Genomic DNA, 19004 nt, shown 5'->3' with positions numbered 1-19004 from the left:
CGTTAGCCAGGTATAGTCTGACAGCTAGCCGTTAGCTGGGTGTAGTCGGACAGCTAGCCGTTAGCCAGGTGTAGTCGGACAGCTAGCCATTAGCCAGGTATAGTCTGATTGCTAGCCGTTAGCCGGGTGTAGTCTGACAGCTAGCCGTTAGCCAGGTATAGTCTGACATCTAGCCATTAGCCAGGTGTAGTCGGACACCTAGCTGTTAGCTGGGTGTAGTCGGACAGCTAGCCGTTAGCCGGGTGTAGTCGGACAACTAGCCGTTAGCCGGGTGTAGTCGGACAACTAGCAAATGTAAATGTTGGCTAATCGAAGGTGTTTCAGGGGTCCCTCTCATTCACAAGAAAAGGTTACTAGTGTTGAAATGTCTCATGACATTTGTTAATGGGGGGAAAAAAGATGTCATGTCAAGAAAAGATGTCACAATGTGCTCTGGACAAGTCCGGTCCTGGAGTGTCTTAACAAAATTAAACCAAAATATTTAGTCTGACTTCATCCAGTGTCCAGAAAAATAGATTTGCGGGATATGCAAAATTGTTTGTGCATATTTATTGAGATCACCTCATTTGCATATATTAATAACATATTTCAGAGAGAAAAAAATATATGCCTAAACAGTATTATATTTAGTGTTTACATTCCACTGGTAAAAGTTGATTGTTATATGATTTAAGGGGATAAAAACAGCCTATGAGGGTATGGTGCATGGCCTTAAAAGGATTTAGGTAGCCATACAACAGAGTTATATAGCCCTATAACAGTGTTATGTAGCCCTATGACTGTTAAAAAGCACTTATGAAAGAGGGTTCAATTAAAGTGTTCAAATGTTTGCCTATTATGTCAATGCTGGTTAGTGATTGTTGTAATTTATCTTTGTAGACGGTCCCTTCAATCTCTTCAATGCAGACAGTGGCATTAGACAAGGGCTGGCATGTTGGGTGTCAGAGGGACGTCTCTACTACACCAACATTAGGAAGTGTGCTGGGGTTTCTGGGAAGACAGAGGGTAGTACCCTGGTGAATTCTGACTGTGATGAGAACAGCCACCTTCAGCAGTGGGAGTGTAGTAACAACACACTGCTCGCCCTGAAAGGACAGACTCTGTACCTCCACGTCAACGACAACAATGATCTGGTGCTGTCCAGAGACACTGGGCCTCGGAGTCGCTGGATCATCTCTGGTACAACCGACGGCCCCTACTCAAGGACCCACAGAGGTACGGGATTAGAATGGCCAGTTTCTCGTTTATTAGGATTGTAAAGTGAATTTTACACTAAGTCTCAAAACACTTCACAACAAGCAAGGTTAAAAAAATAAGTTTTTAAAAAAGCAGGAGAAAGATCCAGGTTACATAGAAGTAAATCTGACAGTATATTTCTATCGAAAAAAAACAAAAAAACAAAAGCAAATAGTAACACAGAGACAAACACACATCTCCGTATCTTGCATTACTCATCTCATATGTATAAACTGTACTCTATACTATTTTACGGTATCTTAGTCACTTTAATTGTGTGTAAATATTTCATCACCCATCTCATATGTGCAGTTGAAGTCGGAAGTTTACATACACCTTAGCCAAATACATTTAAACTCAGTTTTTTTTACGATTCCTGACATTTAATCCTAGTAAAAAATTGGTCCGGTATGCTCTGGTGTGAATCACGTTGTACAAACTAGCGAGAGCTTTCCGAGCTAAAGGTTAGCCGATGACCGCTTGTAATGGTTAGCTGACTACTAGCTAGTAGCTAGTTAGCTAGCTAGCTTCTGTTGGGGGATTCCGGTTTCCGAGGTAAATAGAAATACTTTAGAATAAAAACAGATCCACACCACATTGGGTGAGGCGGGTTGCAGGAGAGTATTTAGAAGTTGAGGTTTAGAAAAATATTTTTAAAAAGATAAGCGAAGAAATATATATATATATATAAAAGTATATATAATAAGATATATACACGGGACACGACAAGACGAAGGACAAAGACGTCTGACTGCTACGGATTGATCAGTGTGTTTATTGTAGCACAGTATTTCTACAATGTGTTTATTGTAGCACAGTATTTCTACAATGTGTTTATTGTAGCACAGTATTTCTACAGTGTGTTTATTGTAGCACAGTATTCTACAGTGTGTTTCCCTGTGTTGGTGATCAACAGAAGAGACAGGTTTCTGCTCCAGTCCATGGATTCCCTACGCTAACAGGTGCTTCCTCCTCCAGCGTACTAAGAAGACCTGAACCGAGTGCTCAGACAGAATGTCGCAAGGACGGAGGCGACCTGGCCAGCATACACAACACTGAGCAGCACAGCTTGGTGATGTCACAGCTGGGACATGGTCAGTGAAACACCGACACGCTCGAGCTCACATGTTAGACAGTGAGTGAAAAGGTTAAGTCTAACCCTCCCCTCCTTTCCTTTCCCTTCCCTCCTCCACCCCTCTCCTCTGTTCCAGAGGAAGCTGACGAGCTGTGGATCGGGATGAACGACATCAAGATGCCTCAGCTGTTTGAGTGGAGCGACCAATCCGCTGTCACCTTCACCAGGTGGGACGAAGCCATGCCAAGGGAGGGCAACTGTGTCTTGGTCAGAGGAGAGGTACGGTATACTCCCCACTGTACCATCCCCCTCCTCCACTCTGCCCTCTAACCCTAACACTCCCTAACAACCCTTAACCCTGGCCCTAACACTCCCTAACAACCCTTAACCCTGGCCCTAACACTCCCTAACAACCCTTAACCCTGGCCCTAACACTCCCTAACAACCCTTAACCCTGGCAATAACACTCCCTAACAACCCTTAACCCTGGTCCTAACACCCATTAACACCCCCTAACCCTAACACCCCCCTAACCCTAACACCCCCCTAACCCTAACACCCCCTAACCCTAACACCCCCTAACCCTAACACCCCCTAACCCTAACACCCCCTAACACCCCCCCTAACACCCCCTAACCCTAACACCCCCTAACCCTAACACCCCTAACCCTAACACCCCCTAACCCTAACACCCCTAACCCTAACACCCCCTAACCATAGCCCTAACACCCCTAACCCTGGCCCCTAACACCCCCTACCATGGCCCTAACACCCCCCAACCCTAACACCCCCCTAACCCTAACACCCCCTAACCCTAACACCCCTAACCCTAACACCCCCTAACCCTAACACCCCCTAACCCTAACACCCCCTACCCTAACACCCCCTAACCCTAACACCCCCTAACCCTAACACCCCCTAACCCTAACACCCCCTAACCCTAACACCCCCTAACCCTAACACCCCCTAACCCTAACACCCCTAACCCTAACACCCCCTAACCATGGCCCTAACACTCCCTAACCCTAACACTCCCTAACCCTAACACCCCCTAACCCTAACACCCCTAACACCCCTAACCCTAACACCCCCTAACCCTAACACCCCTAACCCTAACACCCCCTAACCCTAACACCCCCTAACCCTAACACCCCCTAACCCTAACACCCCCTAACCCTAACACCCCCTAACCCTAACACCCCCTAACCCTAACACCCCCTAACCCTAACACCCCCCTAACCCTAACACCCCCTAACCCTAACACCCCCTAACCCTAACACCCCCCTAACCCTAACACCCCCTAACCCTAACACCCCCTAACACCCCCTAACCCTAACACCCCCTAACCCTAACTCCCCTAACCCTGGCCCTAACACCCCTAACCCTAACACCCCCTAACCCTGGCCCTAACACCCCCTAACCCTAACACCCCCTAACCCTAACACCCCCTGACCCTAACACCCCCTAACCCTAACACCCCCTAACACCCCCTAACCCTAACACCCCCTAACCCTAACACCCCCTAACCCTAACACCCCCTAACCCTGGCCACATTATGTCTCTCTGATAAGCTACCCAGGAAAGGGCTGTAAATAGCCCATATTAATATATGTAGCCTTAGAAATAAGGTTCATGAAATCAATAACTTGTTAACATCAGATAACATTCATATGTTAGCCATTTTCTTAGACTCACTTAGATCATTCATTTGATGATACATCAGTAGCAATACAAGGATATAACATCCATAGAAGAGACAGGAATGCTTATGGGGGAGGAGTTGCTGTATATATTCAGAGCCATATCCCTGTAATACTTAGAGAAGATCTTATGTCAAGTGTTATTGAAGTGTTGTGGTTGCAGGTTCAACTGGCACAAGCCTTTTCTTTTGTGGTGTTGCTATAGGCCACCAAGTGCTAACAGTCAGTATCTAAATATAATGTGTGAAATGCTTGATAGTGTATGTGATGTAAACAGAGAGGTCTACTTTCTTGGGGACCTGAATATTGACTGGTTTTCATCAAGCTGTCCGCTCAAGAGGAAGCTTCTTACTGCCCAGGAGTGTGAAGGTGACCGGAAAGGCACTGGAGCAACAAACCGCCCTTGCTGTCTCTGCCTGGCCGGTTCCCCTCTCTCCACTGGGATTCTCTGCCTCTAACCCTATTACAGGGGCTGAGTCACTGGCTTACTGGTGCTCTTCCATGCCGTCCCTAGGAGGGGTGCGTCACTTGAGTGGGTTGAGTCACTGACGTGATCTTCATGTCTGGGTTGGCGACCCCCCTTGGGTTGTGCCGTGGCGGAGATCTTTGTGGGCTATACTCGGCCTTGTCTCAGGATGGTGGTTGGAGATATCCCTCTAGTGGTGTGGGGGCTGTGCTTTGGCAAAGTGGGTGGGGTTATATCCTGCCTGTTTGGCCCCTGTCCGGGGGTATCATCGGATGGGGCCACAGTGTCTCCCGACCCCTCCTGTCTCAGCCTCCAGTATTTATGCTGCAGTAGTTTATGTGTCGGGGGGCTAGGGTCAGTCTGTTATATCTGGAGTATTTCTCCTGTCTTATCCGGTGTCCTGTGTGAATTTTAAGTATGCTCTCTCTAATTCTCTCTCTCTTTCTTTCTCTCTCCAGGAGGACCTGAGCCCTAGGACCATGCCTCAGGACTACCTGGCTTGTTGACTCCTTGCTGTCCCCAGTCCACCTAGCCGTGCTGCTACTCCGGTTTCAACTGTTCTGCCTGCGGCTGTGGAACCCTGACCTGTTCACCGGACGTGCTACCTGTCCCAGACCTGCTGTTTTCAACTCTCTAGAGACAGCAGGAGCGGTAGAGATACTCTGAATGATCGGCTATGAAAAGCCAAATGACATTTACTCCTGAGGTGCTGACCTGTTGCACCCTCGACAACCACTGTGATTATTATTATTTGACCCTGCTGGTCATCTATGAACATTTGAACATCTTGGCCATGTTCTGTTATAATCTCTTCCTTGCGGAGCGGCCTTTCAGGATTGGTTGACTTAGGACTCGTTTTACTGTGGATATAGATACTTATGGACCTGCTTCCTCCAGCATCTTCACAAGGTCCTTTGCTGTAGTTTTGGGATTGATTTGCACTTTTCTCACCAAAGTACGTTCATCTCTAGGAGACAGAACGCGTCTCCTTCCTGAGCGGTATGACGGCTGCGTGGTCCCATGGTGTTTATACTTGCATAGTATTGTTTGTACAGATGAATGCGGTACCTTCAGGCATTTGGAAATTGCTCCCAAGGATGAACCAGACCTGTAGAGGTATACAATTCCTTTTCTGAGGTCTTGGCTGATTTTGTTTTGATTTTCCCATGATGTTAAGCAAAGAGGCACTGAGTTTGAAGGTAGGCCTTGAAATACATCCACAGGTACACCTCCAATTGACTCAAATGATGTAAATTAGCCTATCAGAAGCTTCTAAAGCCATGACATCATTTTCTGGAATTTTCCAAGGTGTTTAAAGGCACAGTCAACTTAGTGTATGTAAACTTCTGACCCTCTGGAATTGTGATACAGTGAGTTATAAGTGAAATAATCTGAGATGTGTGCAAATCTGGTGGCCAACTACAAGAAACGTCTGACCTCTGTGATTGCCAACAAGGGTTTTGCCCCCAAGTACTAAGTCAAGTTTTGCAGAGGGGTCAAATACTTATTTCCATCATTAAAATGCAAATTAATTTATAACATTTCTGATATGCGTTTTTCTGGATTTTTTTTATGTTATTCTGTCTCTCACTGTTCAAATAAACCTACCATTAAAATTATAGACTGATCATTTCTTTGTCAGTGGGCAAACGTACAAAATCAGCAGGGGATCAAATACTTTTTTCCCTCACTGTAAGGTCCCACTGTTGAAAGTGCATGTCAGAGCAAAAACCAAGCCATGAGGTCGAAGGAATTGTCCGTAGAGCTCCGGAGACAGGATTGTGTCGAGGCACAGATCTGGGGAAGGGCACCAAAACATTTCTGCAGCATTGAAGATCCCCAAGAACACAGTGGCCTCCATCATTCTTAAATGGAAGAAGTTTGGAACCACCAAGACTCTTCCTAGAGCTGGCTGCCCGGCCAAACTGAGCAATCGGGGGAGAAGGGCCTTGGTCAGGGAGGTGACCAAGAACCCGATGGTCACTCTGACAGAGCTCCAGAGTTCCTCTGTGGAGATGGGAGAACCTTCCAGAAGGACAACCATCTCTGCAACTCTCTACCAATCAGGCCTTTACGGTAGAGTGGCCAGACGGAAGCCACTCTTCAGTAAAAGACACATGACAGCCCGCTTGGAGTTTGCCAAAAGGCACCTAAAGGACTCTCAGACCATGAGAAACAATATTCTCTGGTCTAATGAAACCAATATTGAACTCCTTGGCCTGAATGCCAAGCGTCATGTCTGGAGGAAACCTGGCACCATTCCTACGGTGAAGCATGTTAGTGTAATTATGATATTTCAGTTTTGTATTTCTAATAAATTAGCAACAATTTCTAAACCTGTTCTTGCTTTGTCATTATGGAGTATTGTGGGTGATTGAAAAGAAAAAACAACAATTGAATCCATTTTAGAATATGGCTGTAACGTAACAAAATGTGGAAAAAGTCAAGGGGTCTGAATCATTTCTGAACGCACTGTATACCTGTATATAGAAGCAGATCCTATTTACATATGTGGAGAGGTTAATAGTCTTATCGGGAGGTTAGATGGGAGGTTGGATGGGAGATTAGATGGGACGTTAGATGGGAGATGAATCGGGAGGTGAATCGGGAGCTTAGATGGGAGCTTAGATGGGAGCTTAGATGGAGATAAGATGGGAGAAGAATCGGGAGGTTAGATGGGAGCTTAGATGGGAGCTTAGATGGGAGCTTAGATGGGAGGTTAGATGGCGATAAGATGGGAGAAGAATCGGGAGGTTAGATGGGAGCTTAGATGGGAGAAGAATCGGGAGGTTAGATGGGAGGTAGATGGGACGTTAGATGGGAGGTGAATCAGGAGGATAGATGGGACGTTAGATGGGAGGTTAGATGGGAAGTTAGATGGGAGGTTAGATGGGACGTTAGATGGGAGGTTAGATGGGAGATGAATCGGGAGGTTAGATGGGAGGTTAGATGGGAGGTGAAATCGGGAGGTTAGATGGGACGTTAGATTGGAAGTTAGATGGGAAGTTAGAAGGGAGAATAGATGGGAGATGAATCGGGAGGTTAGATGGGAGGGTAGATGGGAGGTTAGATGGGAGGTTGGACGGGAGGTTAGACGGGAAGTTAGATGGGAAGTTAGAAGGGAGGTTAGATGGGAGGTGAATCGGGAGGTTAGATGGGAAGTTAGAAGGGAGGTTAGATGGGAGGTTAGATGGGACGTTAGATGGGAGGTTAGATGGGACGCTAGATGACTATATACATTATATTGATGATATTCCATTGCGTGTTACTCTGAATGACTTAATCATCATAGGAAAACCCTTTAAGAATTTACTCTAAAAGGTGTATCATTAATGGTAGGATATGCCCCTTAAGGCTTAAGCGATAACTATGCATTCATATCTGGCAAAGGGAAAAGCTGTGGTGGACTATATAGTTACCCTCCACGACTGTCTATAAACTTGTTTGGAATTTAAGGTTTTACCCCCCTACACAGATGGTTGAAGAATGTGGATGTTTTGACTTAATTGGAGAAGAAAGTAGACTTCCTGATCATTCTCTTTTTTTATTTATGATATTTTCTGTTGGCCATGAACTTTCTCAACCAGGTATTACTGTGCATCACACGGGGCAAAATATACATACCCCGTATAGGACTAAATGTAAGAACAGAAACGGGCCAAATGACTTTCTATGTTCTGAATTAGCATGTAGAGCTCTGGTGGAAATCATTGAACATCTGCAAAGAAACAACATTTTGATTTAGACGTGTGGTATGAAACATTTAGTGATATTATATATTCTGAAACAGGGGGGGGAAAGGATGTGAATAAAGAATGCACCACCAAACCAAACCTTTATTAAAATGATGAGTTAATGATGAGTTAATGAGTTAACGGACTTGTAGTTTGTAATGCACAAGTCTGAGTACTTATTTATACAGTGTAAAGACAAATACAAGAGGACATTTTAGGAAGGAATTTAAGAAAAAACAGCAAGTGTTTGATAAAAAGACTATTTAAAACGGAGATGTCAGAGAGGGCTGTTATTACACCTCGAGCAGATACAGACAAGAAATCCTCAACAAAATGAGCCAAATCAATAAGTTGGTACCAATACGACATAAGAAAATTCCAAATGGAAATCAGAGAAGAGCAGGAAGGGGGGGGGGGCTGAACTCTGACATTATACAGGTACTTAAGAAGTGGGAGAAGGGGTTTGTTCTCAGGAAACGAAAATGAGGCATATTTTAAGGAATCACTTTTATAAAGACATATGTTCCCTGCAAGCTAAACTGGAAGATACTATGTTAGAACCCTCTTATATATTGTAATGAAACATTCTAGAACCCTCTTATATATTGTAATGAAACATTCTAGAACCCTCTTATATATTGTAATGAAACATTCTAGAACCCTCTTATATATTGTAATGAAACAGGCAGGGAGCATTGGGTTCGGTCTGGAACCCTCGACCTTCTAGCCCGAAGTCAAGCACGCAAAAGCATGCTCGAGCGACAGAGTCGATATCCGCGCTTATAAACCCAGGGTCTTGTCACGAGCGGAATGAACAGTTTAAGGAGTGAGTCAAACGCAGGAGACTGAGGTCCGTTGGAACAATCTTAATTTAATAAATCCACGGGTAAGTTTCACATACGGCTGGGAGCATAACAGTCAGAAAAATGGACAAAAAGAAGCTCCGTTCAAAAGGCAGACGGGGCGCAGCCCGGCAACCCTAATGCCTAGATAATAAAAGTAACACCACACGTAACAACGAACAATCCCGCACAAAATCCTAGCTAAACACAGACAGACTAAATAACCCCCCCACTAATGACAAAACACAAAACAGGTGCAAACAAACACCAGACATAACTAATAGACACTGAAACACAGATCGGTGGCAGCTAGTAGGCCGGCGACGACGACCGCCGAGCGCCGCTCGACCGAGGAGAGGCGCCCCCTTCTGTGGATGTTGTGACAGGTCGTTACACTATGTAACCCATATTTAATTGAGGAGCTGTCTGTGGCAGAACTCAAGGTGATTGATGCCCGAAAAAAAAAATTGAAAAAGCATTTGGCATTGATGAACTACCTAATGAAGTTTTAAAATCCCCTAAATTAATTGACGTCCTATATAATTTGCTCCAAATGTGTTTTGAGTACAGTATACTAACATCCACTTTGGTATAAGTCTATAGGGAATCCCATTCTCAAATCTTTAAAAAAAAATTGACCCGAGAGTGCCACTGAACTATAGAGGCATAAGTTTATTAAGTACGGCCTATAAAGTACGGTCATCTCAGTGCAAGCGGCATCACTACAGACCCTGGTTCGATTCCAGGCTGCATCACAACCGGCCGTGATTGGGAGTCCCATAGGGCGGTGCACAATTGGCCCAGCGTCATCAGGGTTTGCCCGGGGTAGGCCCGTCATTGTAAATAAGAATTTGTTTTTAACTGACTTGCCTAGTTAAATAAAGGTTAAATAAAGGTTAAATAAAGACCTTTTTGGAGGATCAAAACATTCTGGTGGAAGAACAAAATGTTTTTTTTTGTAAATCCAGAGCCTGTATAGATCATACCATTTGCACACACTCTATATAGATTTTTCTATTGTGTTATTGACTGTACTTTTGTTTACTCCATGTGTAACTCTGTGTTGTTGTTTGTGTCGAACTGCTTTGCTTTATCTTGGCCAGGTCGCAGTTGTAAATGAGAACTTGTTCTCAACTGGCCTACCTGGTTAAATAAAGGTGAAATTAAATACAAATAATAAATATCTTCTGGGTCTATACAACAGTCAGAAATAGATGACAAGAAGAGAAGCCTACTTTTGCGTGTTTCGTTGATTCCCAGAAAGCTTTTGATTTTGTACATTGGGATCTTTTAGCCTGTATTTTGTTAAAGACAGGGGTTGATGGGACATTTTATCACATAATCCAGTCTCTTTACAAAGTACCAATTTGCTTGTGTGCGTGTTAATGAATATCGTACAGATTGGTTTCCCCCACACACTCAGGTGTAAAACAAGGAGACACCTTATCACCTACTTTGTTTGCTATGTTTATTCATAAATTCCCTGTGGCTCAGTTGGTAGAGCATGGTGTTTGCAACGCCAGCATGGTGTGTGCAACGCCAGGGTTATGGGTTCGATTCCCACGGGGGCCAGTACCAAAAAAAAAAAAATGCATGAGAATGAAATGTATGTATTCACTACTGTATGTCGCTCTGAATAAGAGCGTCTGCTAAAATGTAAATTAAACATTAAGATATGAGGAAATGCTAAGTATCCTTTTATCCTATATACTGATGATATTATTTTGATGGCAGAAACTGAACAAGACCTGCAGAAAATGTTGTTATATACAGTCAATTGGTGCATAAGATGGAGACTCACGATCAACCAGACAAAAACACAGATAATGACATTTAGAAAACCAGGTACTAAGAGAAGTGTTTTTCCGTTTCTGTGAAGACCATTCTTGAGTTTACTAGCAATGATAAATATTTGGGTCTTTTTAAATCGATGAACATCTGCCCTGGTCCGACTCAGCAAATAGAGCTCTTGGGGGGGAGTTATGGGAAACTAACCCACTTCAAAATATTGGTTATGCTACATATTCCAAACTGTATCAAACACGGAGTGTTCTGTTCTGGACTATTCAACAGGAGTGAAGGGGTGCTAAGAGGTCTCTCAAAAACACATTTTTCAGGATTTATTTATCTGTATATGATATGTATGTATATGTGTTACTGCTGGATATAATTATTGTTTGCTATTAGGTATAGATGTTATTTCACTCTCCATGCTATGCGTACTGCAGAGAACACTAGAAGAAGAACTATCACTGAATTACAACAGTGAATTATTGTAATGTTTGTTTATGTGTCAATTAATCCCATAAGGGATGAGTTGCCAATTGGCGAGATTGACACAAAAATAAATATAATTCATACAGATGTTGTGTTTTTTTTCCAGACGCAAGGCTACTCAGGTGGATGGACGGATGGTCCCTGAGCCTGGCCCAAGACGAGCCAAACAGAGACTGGCCCTGTGTCTACCTGGACGTGGAAGGCACCTGCAAGACAGCCCTTTGTAACCACACCTACCCCAGGTGACAGTCACCAACCCCAGTGTGTTAGTAGTCACCAGGTGAGACAGGTACATAACCCAGTGTGTTAGTAGTCACCAGGTGAGACAGGTACCTACCCCAGTGTGTTTGTAGTCACCAGGTGAGACAGGTACATAACCCAGTGTGTTAGTAGTCCCCAGGTGAGACAGGTACCTACCCCAGTGTGTTAGTAGTCACCAGGTGAGACAGGTACCTACCCCAGTGTGTTAGTAGTCACCAGGTGAGACAGGTACCTACCCCAGTGTGTTAGTAGTCCCCAGGTGAGACAGGTACATAACCCAGTGTGTTAGTAGTCACCAGGTGAGACAGGTACCTACCCCAGTGTGTTAGTAGTCACCAGGTGAGACAGGTACCTACCCCAGTGTGTTAGTAGTCACCAGGTGAGACAGGTACCTACCCCAGTGTGTTAATAGTCCCCAGGTGAGACAGGTACCTACCCCAGTGTGTTAGTAGTCCCCAGGTGAGACAGGTACCTAACCGTGTGTTAGTAGTCACCAGGTGAGACAGTCACCGATCCCTGTGCAGTGCCGTAATCCTATTGGTTGGTTCCCCCATAGCCGTCCCGCCCACGGCCCCATCCCAGTACCCCGAGGAGTGTACACAGGAGGAGGAGGAGGAAGAGGAGTTCAGTTTTTGGAACAGCCCTAGGTTCTGGTTGCCCTTCAGAGGGCACTGCTACAGCTTCGTCACTAACCACGCGGAGTGGGCCGATGCCTCCGTCTTTGCCGAAGCGGATCCTCTGTTTGGTCCACCACCCAGGACAATGGATCGGACCCAGCCGGCGACCCAAAACAACGGCACCGCAGAAGGGGCAGACGGAGCGGTCTTCTGGTCAGGCTCCGTAGACAGGCACATCGCACACCGCTCCCGAGCATACTACTCGCCAATGTCCAGTCTCTTGACAACAAGGTGGACGAAATCCAAGCAAGGGTTGCCTTCCAGAGAGACATCAGAGATTGTAACGTTTTTTGTTTCACGGAAACATGGCTCACTCGGGATACGTCAGTCGGTACAGCCACCTGGTTTCTTCACGCATCGCGCCGACAGAAACAAACATTTCTCTGGTAAGAAGAAGGGCGGGGTGTATGCCTTATGATTAACGAGACGTGGTGTGATCATAACAACATACAGGAACTCAAGTCCTTTTGTTCACCTGACCTAGAATTCCTTACAATCAAACGCCGACCGCATTATCTACCGAGAGAATTCTCTTCGATCATAATCACAGTCGTGGATATCCCCCCCCAAGCAGACACATCGACGGCCCTGAAAGAACTTCACTTGACTCTATGTAAACTGAAAACCACATATCCTGAGGCTGCATTTATTGTAGGTGGGGATTTTAACAAGGCTAATCTGAAAACAAGGCTCCCTAAATTTTATCGGCATACCAAATGCGCGAACCAGGCTGGCAAAACACTAGATCGATGTTATTCTAACTTCCGCAACGCATATAAAGCCCTCCGCCGCCCTCCTTTTGGAAAATCTGACCACGAGTCCATTTTGTTGCTAGACAGAAACTAAAAACAGGAAGCGCCCGTGCCCAGGTCTGTTCAACGCTGGTCTGACCAATTGGATTCCACGTTTCAAGATTACATCGATCACGTGGACTGGGATATGTTCCATTAGTGTCGAACAATAACATTGATGAATACGCTGATTCGGTGAGCGAGTTTATTAGCAAGTGCATCGGTGATGTTGTACCCACAGCGTCTATTAAAACATTCCCCAACCAGAAACCGTAGATTGATGGCAGCATTTGGGCAAAACTGAAAGCGCGAACCACTGCTTTTAATCAGGGCAAGGTGACCAGAAACATGACCGAATACAAACAGTGTAGCTATTCCCTCCACAAGGCAATCAAACAAGCTAAGCGTCAGTATAGAGACAAAGTAGAGTCGCAATTCAACGGCTCAGACACGAGAGGTATGTTGCAGGGTCTACAGTCAATCACAGACTACAAAAGGAAAACCAGCCCCGTCGCGGACCATGATGTCTTGCTCCCAGACAAAGTAAACAACTTCTTTGCTTGCTTTGAGGACAATACAGTGCCACTGACACGGCCCGCTACCAAAACCTGCGGGCTCTCCTTCACCGCGGCCAACGTGAGTAAAACATTTAAACGAACCCTTGCAAGGCTTCCGGCCCAGACGGCATCCCTAGCCGCGTCCTCAGAGCATACGCAGACCAGCTGGCTGGTGTGTTTACGGAGATATTCAATCAATCCTTATCCCAGTCTGCTGTTCCCACATGCTTCAAGAGAGCCACCATTGTTCCTGTTCCCAAGAAAGCTAAGGTAACTGAGCTAAATGACAATCGCCCCGTAGCACTCACTTCTGTCATCATGAAGTGCTTTGAGAGACTAGTCAAGGATCATATCACCTCCACCCTACCTGGCACCCTAGACCCATTCCAATTTGCTTACCAACAGGTCCACAGACGATGCAATCGCAATCACACTGCACACTGCCCTATCCCATCTGGACAAGAGGAATACCTATGTAAGAATGCTGTTCATCGACTACAGCTCAGCATTTAACACCATAGTACTCTCCAATCTCGTCATTAAGCTCGAGACCCTGGGTCTCGACCCCGCCCTGTGCAACTGGATCCTGGACTTCCTGACAGGCCGCCCCCAGGTGGTGAAGGTAGGTAACAACATCTCCACCCCGCTGATCCTCAACACTGGGGTCCCACAAGGGTGCGTTCTCAGCCCTCTCCTGTACTCCCTGTTCACCCATGACTGCGTGGCCATGTACGCCTCCAACTCAGTCATCAAGTTTGCAGACGACACTACAGTTGTAGGCTTGATTACCAACAACGACGAGACGGCCTACAGGGAGGAGGTGAGGGCCCTCGGAGTGTGGTGTCAGGAAAATAACCTCACACTCAATGTCAACAAAACAAAGGAGATGAACGTGGACTTCAGGAAACAGCAGAGGGAGCACCCCCCTATCCACATCGACGGGACAGTAGTGGAGAAGGTGGAAAGTTGTTTAAGTTCCTCGGCGTACACATCACGGACAAACTGAAATGGTCCACCCACACAGACAGCGTGGTGAAGAAGGCGCAGCAGCGCCTCTTCAACCTCCGGAGGCTGGAGAAATGTGGCTTGTCACCTAAAACACTCAAACTTTTTACAGATGCACAATCTGTATCAGGCTGTATCACCGCCTGGTACGGCAAAGATGGAGACAACGTCCTCGGCACTTAAGTTCCAGGTAGCACAGGCCATTCGGATAGGGTTAGATGACAAGTCCCAGGTAGCACAGGGACAGATAAGTCCCAGGTAGCACAGGCCCATTCGATTATGGGATACATCCATCAGGCCCAAGCAGCGTCCAGCAACAGGATTTTCACCCTCAACAGTTTCCTGTGTGTATCAAGAATGGTCCACCACCCAAAGGAAATCCAGCCAACTTGACACAACTGTGGGAAGCATTGGAGTCGACATGGGCCAGCATCCATGTTGAATGCTTATACAGATAATTGTATGTGTGGGGTACAGAGATGAGGTAGTCATTCAAAAATCCTTATTATTGCACACAGAGCGAGTCCATGCAACTTATGTGACTTGTTAAGTAAAAATGTTAGTCCTGAACTTATTTAGGTGTGCCATTACAAAAGGGGTTGAATACTTATTGACTCAAGACATTTCAGATTTTCATTTAGAATTAATCTGTATAATATATATATATATATATAAAAAAACATGAATTGACAATGTGTGTAGGCCTGTGTCAAAAAAAAATCTATATTTAATCCATTTTAAATTCAGGCTGTAACAAAATGTGTAAAAGTCAAGGGGTGTGAATACTTTCTGAAGGCACTGTATGTTAATTGTTAATGACTTAATTGGACATTTGCTAATAACAAAATGTCAACACTCAGGTAAAGTTTCAACTATACTTTTAATGTGATGCAAGATGTTTTTGCATGTCTTTTTGTATGGTCACAAGACGTTGACAAATAATTCACTGCAACAAAACGTTCCGTTTGGAAGTAACGGATATAAAACGTAAACAGGTAAACACAAAAAAAAGTGACATGAAGTATCAGATGCTAATCTGAACAGGATTATGGGTAAAAAAAATAAAAAAAAATTCTATCCATTCACTGCACAATAAAAATACAATAAAAAAGCTTGTAAAAACATTGAACCTGAATTAAGTAAGTAAGTGCATCACGAGGATAGAATCAAATCCCGACATCCAGAACAGGAACAAATGACAACATTTCCTGCACTGTATAATTAATTGTACAAGTAAAAACAACATTTTTATTTAATTCCCAATAGAACTAATTAATTGTTTCTCTCTAACATGACTACAAGAACTGATTACATGATTTCATTGAGAAAACGAACTTAATTTAAGTTACAGTTCCATTTTGGAACCCCCCCCCCCCCAAAAAAAAAAAAACATAGTTTGTGATGAGATGGCAGGTAGAATATATTTGTAACTAATTCAAACATGTAACAGGCAGTGTTGACCAGGACAACAGATGTAACAAGCAGTGTTGACCAGACAATCAGATGTAACAGGAAGTGTTGACCAGACAATCAGATGTAACAGGAAGTGTTGACCAGGTGAACAGATGTAACAAGCAGTGTTGACCAGGACATCAGATGTAACAGGAAGTGTTGACCAGGTGAACAGATGTAACAAGCAGTGTTGACCAGGACATCAGATGTAACAGGAAGTGTTGACCAGGTGAACAGATGTAACAAGCAGTGTTGACCAGGGTATCAGATGTAACAGGAAGTGTTGACCAATCAGATGTAACAGGAAGTGTTGACCAGACAATCAGATGTAACAAGCAGTGTTGACCAGGACATCAGATGTAACAGGAAGTGTTGACCAGGACAACAGATGTAACAGGAAGTGTTGACCAGGCGAACAGATGTTACAGGCAGTGTTGACCAGGACAATCAGATGTAACAGGAAGTGTTGACCAGGATAACAGATGTAACAGGAAGTGTTGACCAGGAAAACAGATGTAACAGGAAGTGTTGACCAGGACAACAGATGTAATAGGAAGTGTTGACCAGGACATAACACAATATTGACACAGAATTCAATGAATTGCAGATGGTGGGATTCTGTATAGTGCTTTGAGAAGTATATTTGATTAGGATGGACCGGCCTCTGCTTATGCATTTATTTGTTCTGAATTCATCATAGAACATAGAAAGGGGGGATACCTAGTCAAGTTGTACAACTGAATGGATTCAACTGAAATGTGTCTTCTGCATTTAACCCAACCCCTCTGAATCAGAGAGGTGCCGCGGGGGGCTGCCTTAATCAACATCCACATCTTCAGCGCCTGGCGAACAGTGGGTTAACTGCCTTGTTCAGAGGCAGAACGACACATTTTTACCATGTCAGCTCGGGGATTCGATCCAGCAACCTTTTGGTTACTGGCCCAACACTATAATATATTAAAACACATGTAGGTAACACTTTCCTGTTCTACCTTTCACACACCTTCTGACATCAAAATAATAGTTATTTTTCCCAATATACAATCTGGTACAGAGATACACACTATAGAAATGATTTACAGACACACACACACACACACATATATAAAAAAAGGTTTTTGGCTGTAAAAGTAGACTCGGCAATATGACATCATCCACAGTGGGGAGACTTCCTGCTTACAGACAGACGTCAACAGTAATTCAAGACTGCCACTGTTGGGTTTTCCCCCAATAATCGCCCCTGTTCCCTAGAGCCACGCAAAAGGGAGGAAAGAGATTGGTTGATGTAAAGTAATGACTGCCTATGGTTGTGTGCCACGTCACGGACTGTGCAGTTGGGCATCAGACGGCTTATATCATATGACGTGGTTAGCTGATAGTACCTGTTCGGGCGTCGTCAGATCTGGCACACATCTGCACTGTCGTCGGGCAGGAACGTGACCATTATCACGGCAGTCTTTTGCCGATGTTGTTGTCGTTGTTTTCTGTGTCCCCAGCTGCGTGTGATGACATCACTGTTCAGACAAAGTGGGCCTCGCCAGGAGCGCTGGGTTTGGGCCGAGGTCTCAGTCTTTGGTGCAGCGGTTTGGCCTCAGTGGGGCTGAGGTCCTCTGAGCTGCTGGGGGGAGGGGACTGGGGAGGTGAAAGGTCAGCGGAGGTCTCAACCTCAGGGTCAACGCTAACAGAGCTGTCCACCGAGTGCTGTGGACAGTGTATGGGAAGGTTTGAGGTCTGAAGGGTGGCGGTGGTAACCATAGGGGTAGAGGAGAAAGTAATGGTGGAGGAATGGGAGGAAGCGAGGAGGAGAGCAGTAGGGGAAGTCGGGGAAGAGGTTTTAACAGTAGGAGAGGTCGGGGAAGAGGTTTTAACAGTAGGAGAGGTTGGGGAACAGGTTTTAACAGTAGGAGAAGTCGGGGAAGAGGTTTTAACAGTAAGAGAAGTCGGGGAAGAGGTTTTAACAGTAGGAGAAGTCGGGGAAGAGGTTTTAACAGTAGAAGTCAGGGAAGAGGTTTTAACAGTAGGAGAAGTCGGGGAACAGGTTTTAACAGTAGGAGAAGTCGGGGAAGAGGTTTTAACAGTAGGAGAAGTCGGGGAAGAGGTTTTAAAAGTAGGGGAAGTCGGGGAAGAGGTTTTAACAGTAGGAGAAGTCGGGGAAGAGGTTTTAACAGTAGAAGTCGGGGAAGAGGTTTTAACAGTAGGGGAAGTCGGGGAAGAGGTTTTAACAGTAGAAGTTGGGGACATATTGATGGGGCTAGAGGTCCCAGAGGTACTTGATGATGGCCAGCCTCTCGTGCATGAAGAACCAGGAGGCTTGTAGAAGGTTCCGGGCGGAGGCTGCAGATTCCTTGGTTGTCTGAACACTATGGGGGAGTTGGTAGAGGTTCTAGTCTCCCCACCACCACCTCCAGCAGCAGAGTTAGGCCTGTCCTTAGTCTCCTCTCTGCCTCTTCTGGACGTCTGGCCAGCCTTCACCGACAACGTGTAAGGGCTGTTGGGGAATATGGTGTCGACACTACCACTGGATGGGAGAGCAGAGCTTGTCGGCCCAGATACGGACGGTTGTGTCGACATCGTCGGCTGCTTCCCTGTCGGCTGTGTTCCGGGGCCAGTACCGGCAGGCGGTAAATTAGCCACGATCATGGCGGTGCGTGGCGTGACATTGTAGTGTTTGTACTTCCTGTCCCAGGTCTTACGCTGCACGGCCTGGGGATTGAAGGGTGTGATAAAATAGGTACTGACCCTTGACCCCTCACCAATCCGAGGCTTTTCCTTCTCTGGCTCGGCCGACTCCATGATGGAGTCAGCGGTAGGATCCAACATGGCGGCGTCGTTGGTGTTCTGGCTGTTTCTCTCAACGACCTGAGAGATGAGATTGTACTTTATTAATCCCCATGAAGGGAAATACTGTAGGTTTATCATACTTACAGCCAC

At 45.3% G+C, this 19004-nt stretch overlaps 2 protein-coding genes across 2 annotated transcripts in view; one reads left to right on the top strand and one right to left on the bottom strand.

Moving 5' to 3' along the window:
- Positions 1–718: 718 nt before the first annotated feature.
- LOC123741582 (macrophage mannose receptor 1-like) lies at positions 719–17579 on the top strand. Its single transcript, XM_045714340.1, has 6 exons — positions 719–1215; positions 2153–2330; positions 2448–2595; positions 11437–11525; positions 12148–12331; positions 17570–17579. Exons 1-6 carry the CDS (start codon positions 1126–1128, stop codon positions 17577–17579), a joined length of 699 nt encoding a protein of 232 aa, XP_045570296.1. The 5' UTR covers positions 719–1125.
- Positions 15483–19004, bottom strand: part of LOC106596853 (rho GTPase-activating protein 29) — a 60636-nt gene continuing 57114 nt past the window's right edge. The window contains exon 24 of the mRNA XM_045714450.1: positions 15483–18932. Within this exon, the coding sequence (XP_045570406.1) occupies positions 17592–18932 (1341 nt within the window). The 3' untranslated portion in view covers positions 15483–17591. The remainder of the gene's footprint in view (positions 18933–19004) is intronic.

The sequence above is a fragment of the Salmo salar genome, chromosome ssa03 (assembly GCF_905237065.1).
Source record: "Salmo salar chromosome ssa03, Ssal_v3.1, whole genome shotgun sequence".
NCBI classification, from domain to species: Eukaryota; Metazoa; Chordata; class Actinopteri; order Salmoniformes; family Salmonidae; genus Salmo; species Salmo salar.
Note: the sequence above shows the minus strand (reverse complement) of the source record. Positions and strands in the feature narration are given on the sequence as shown.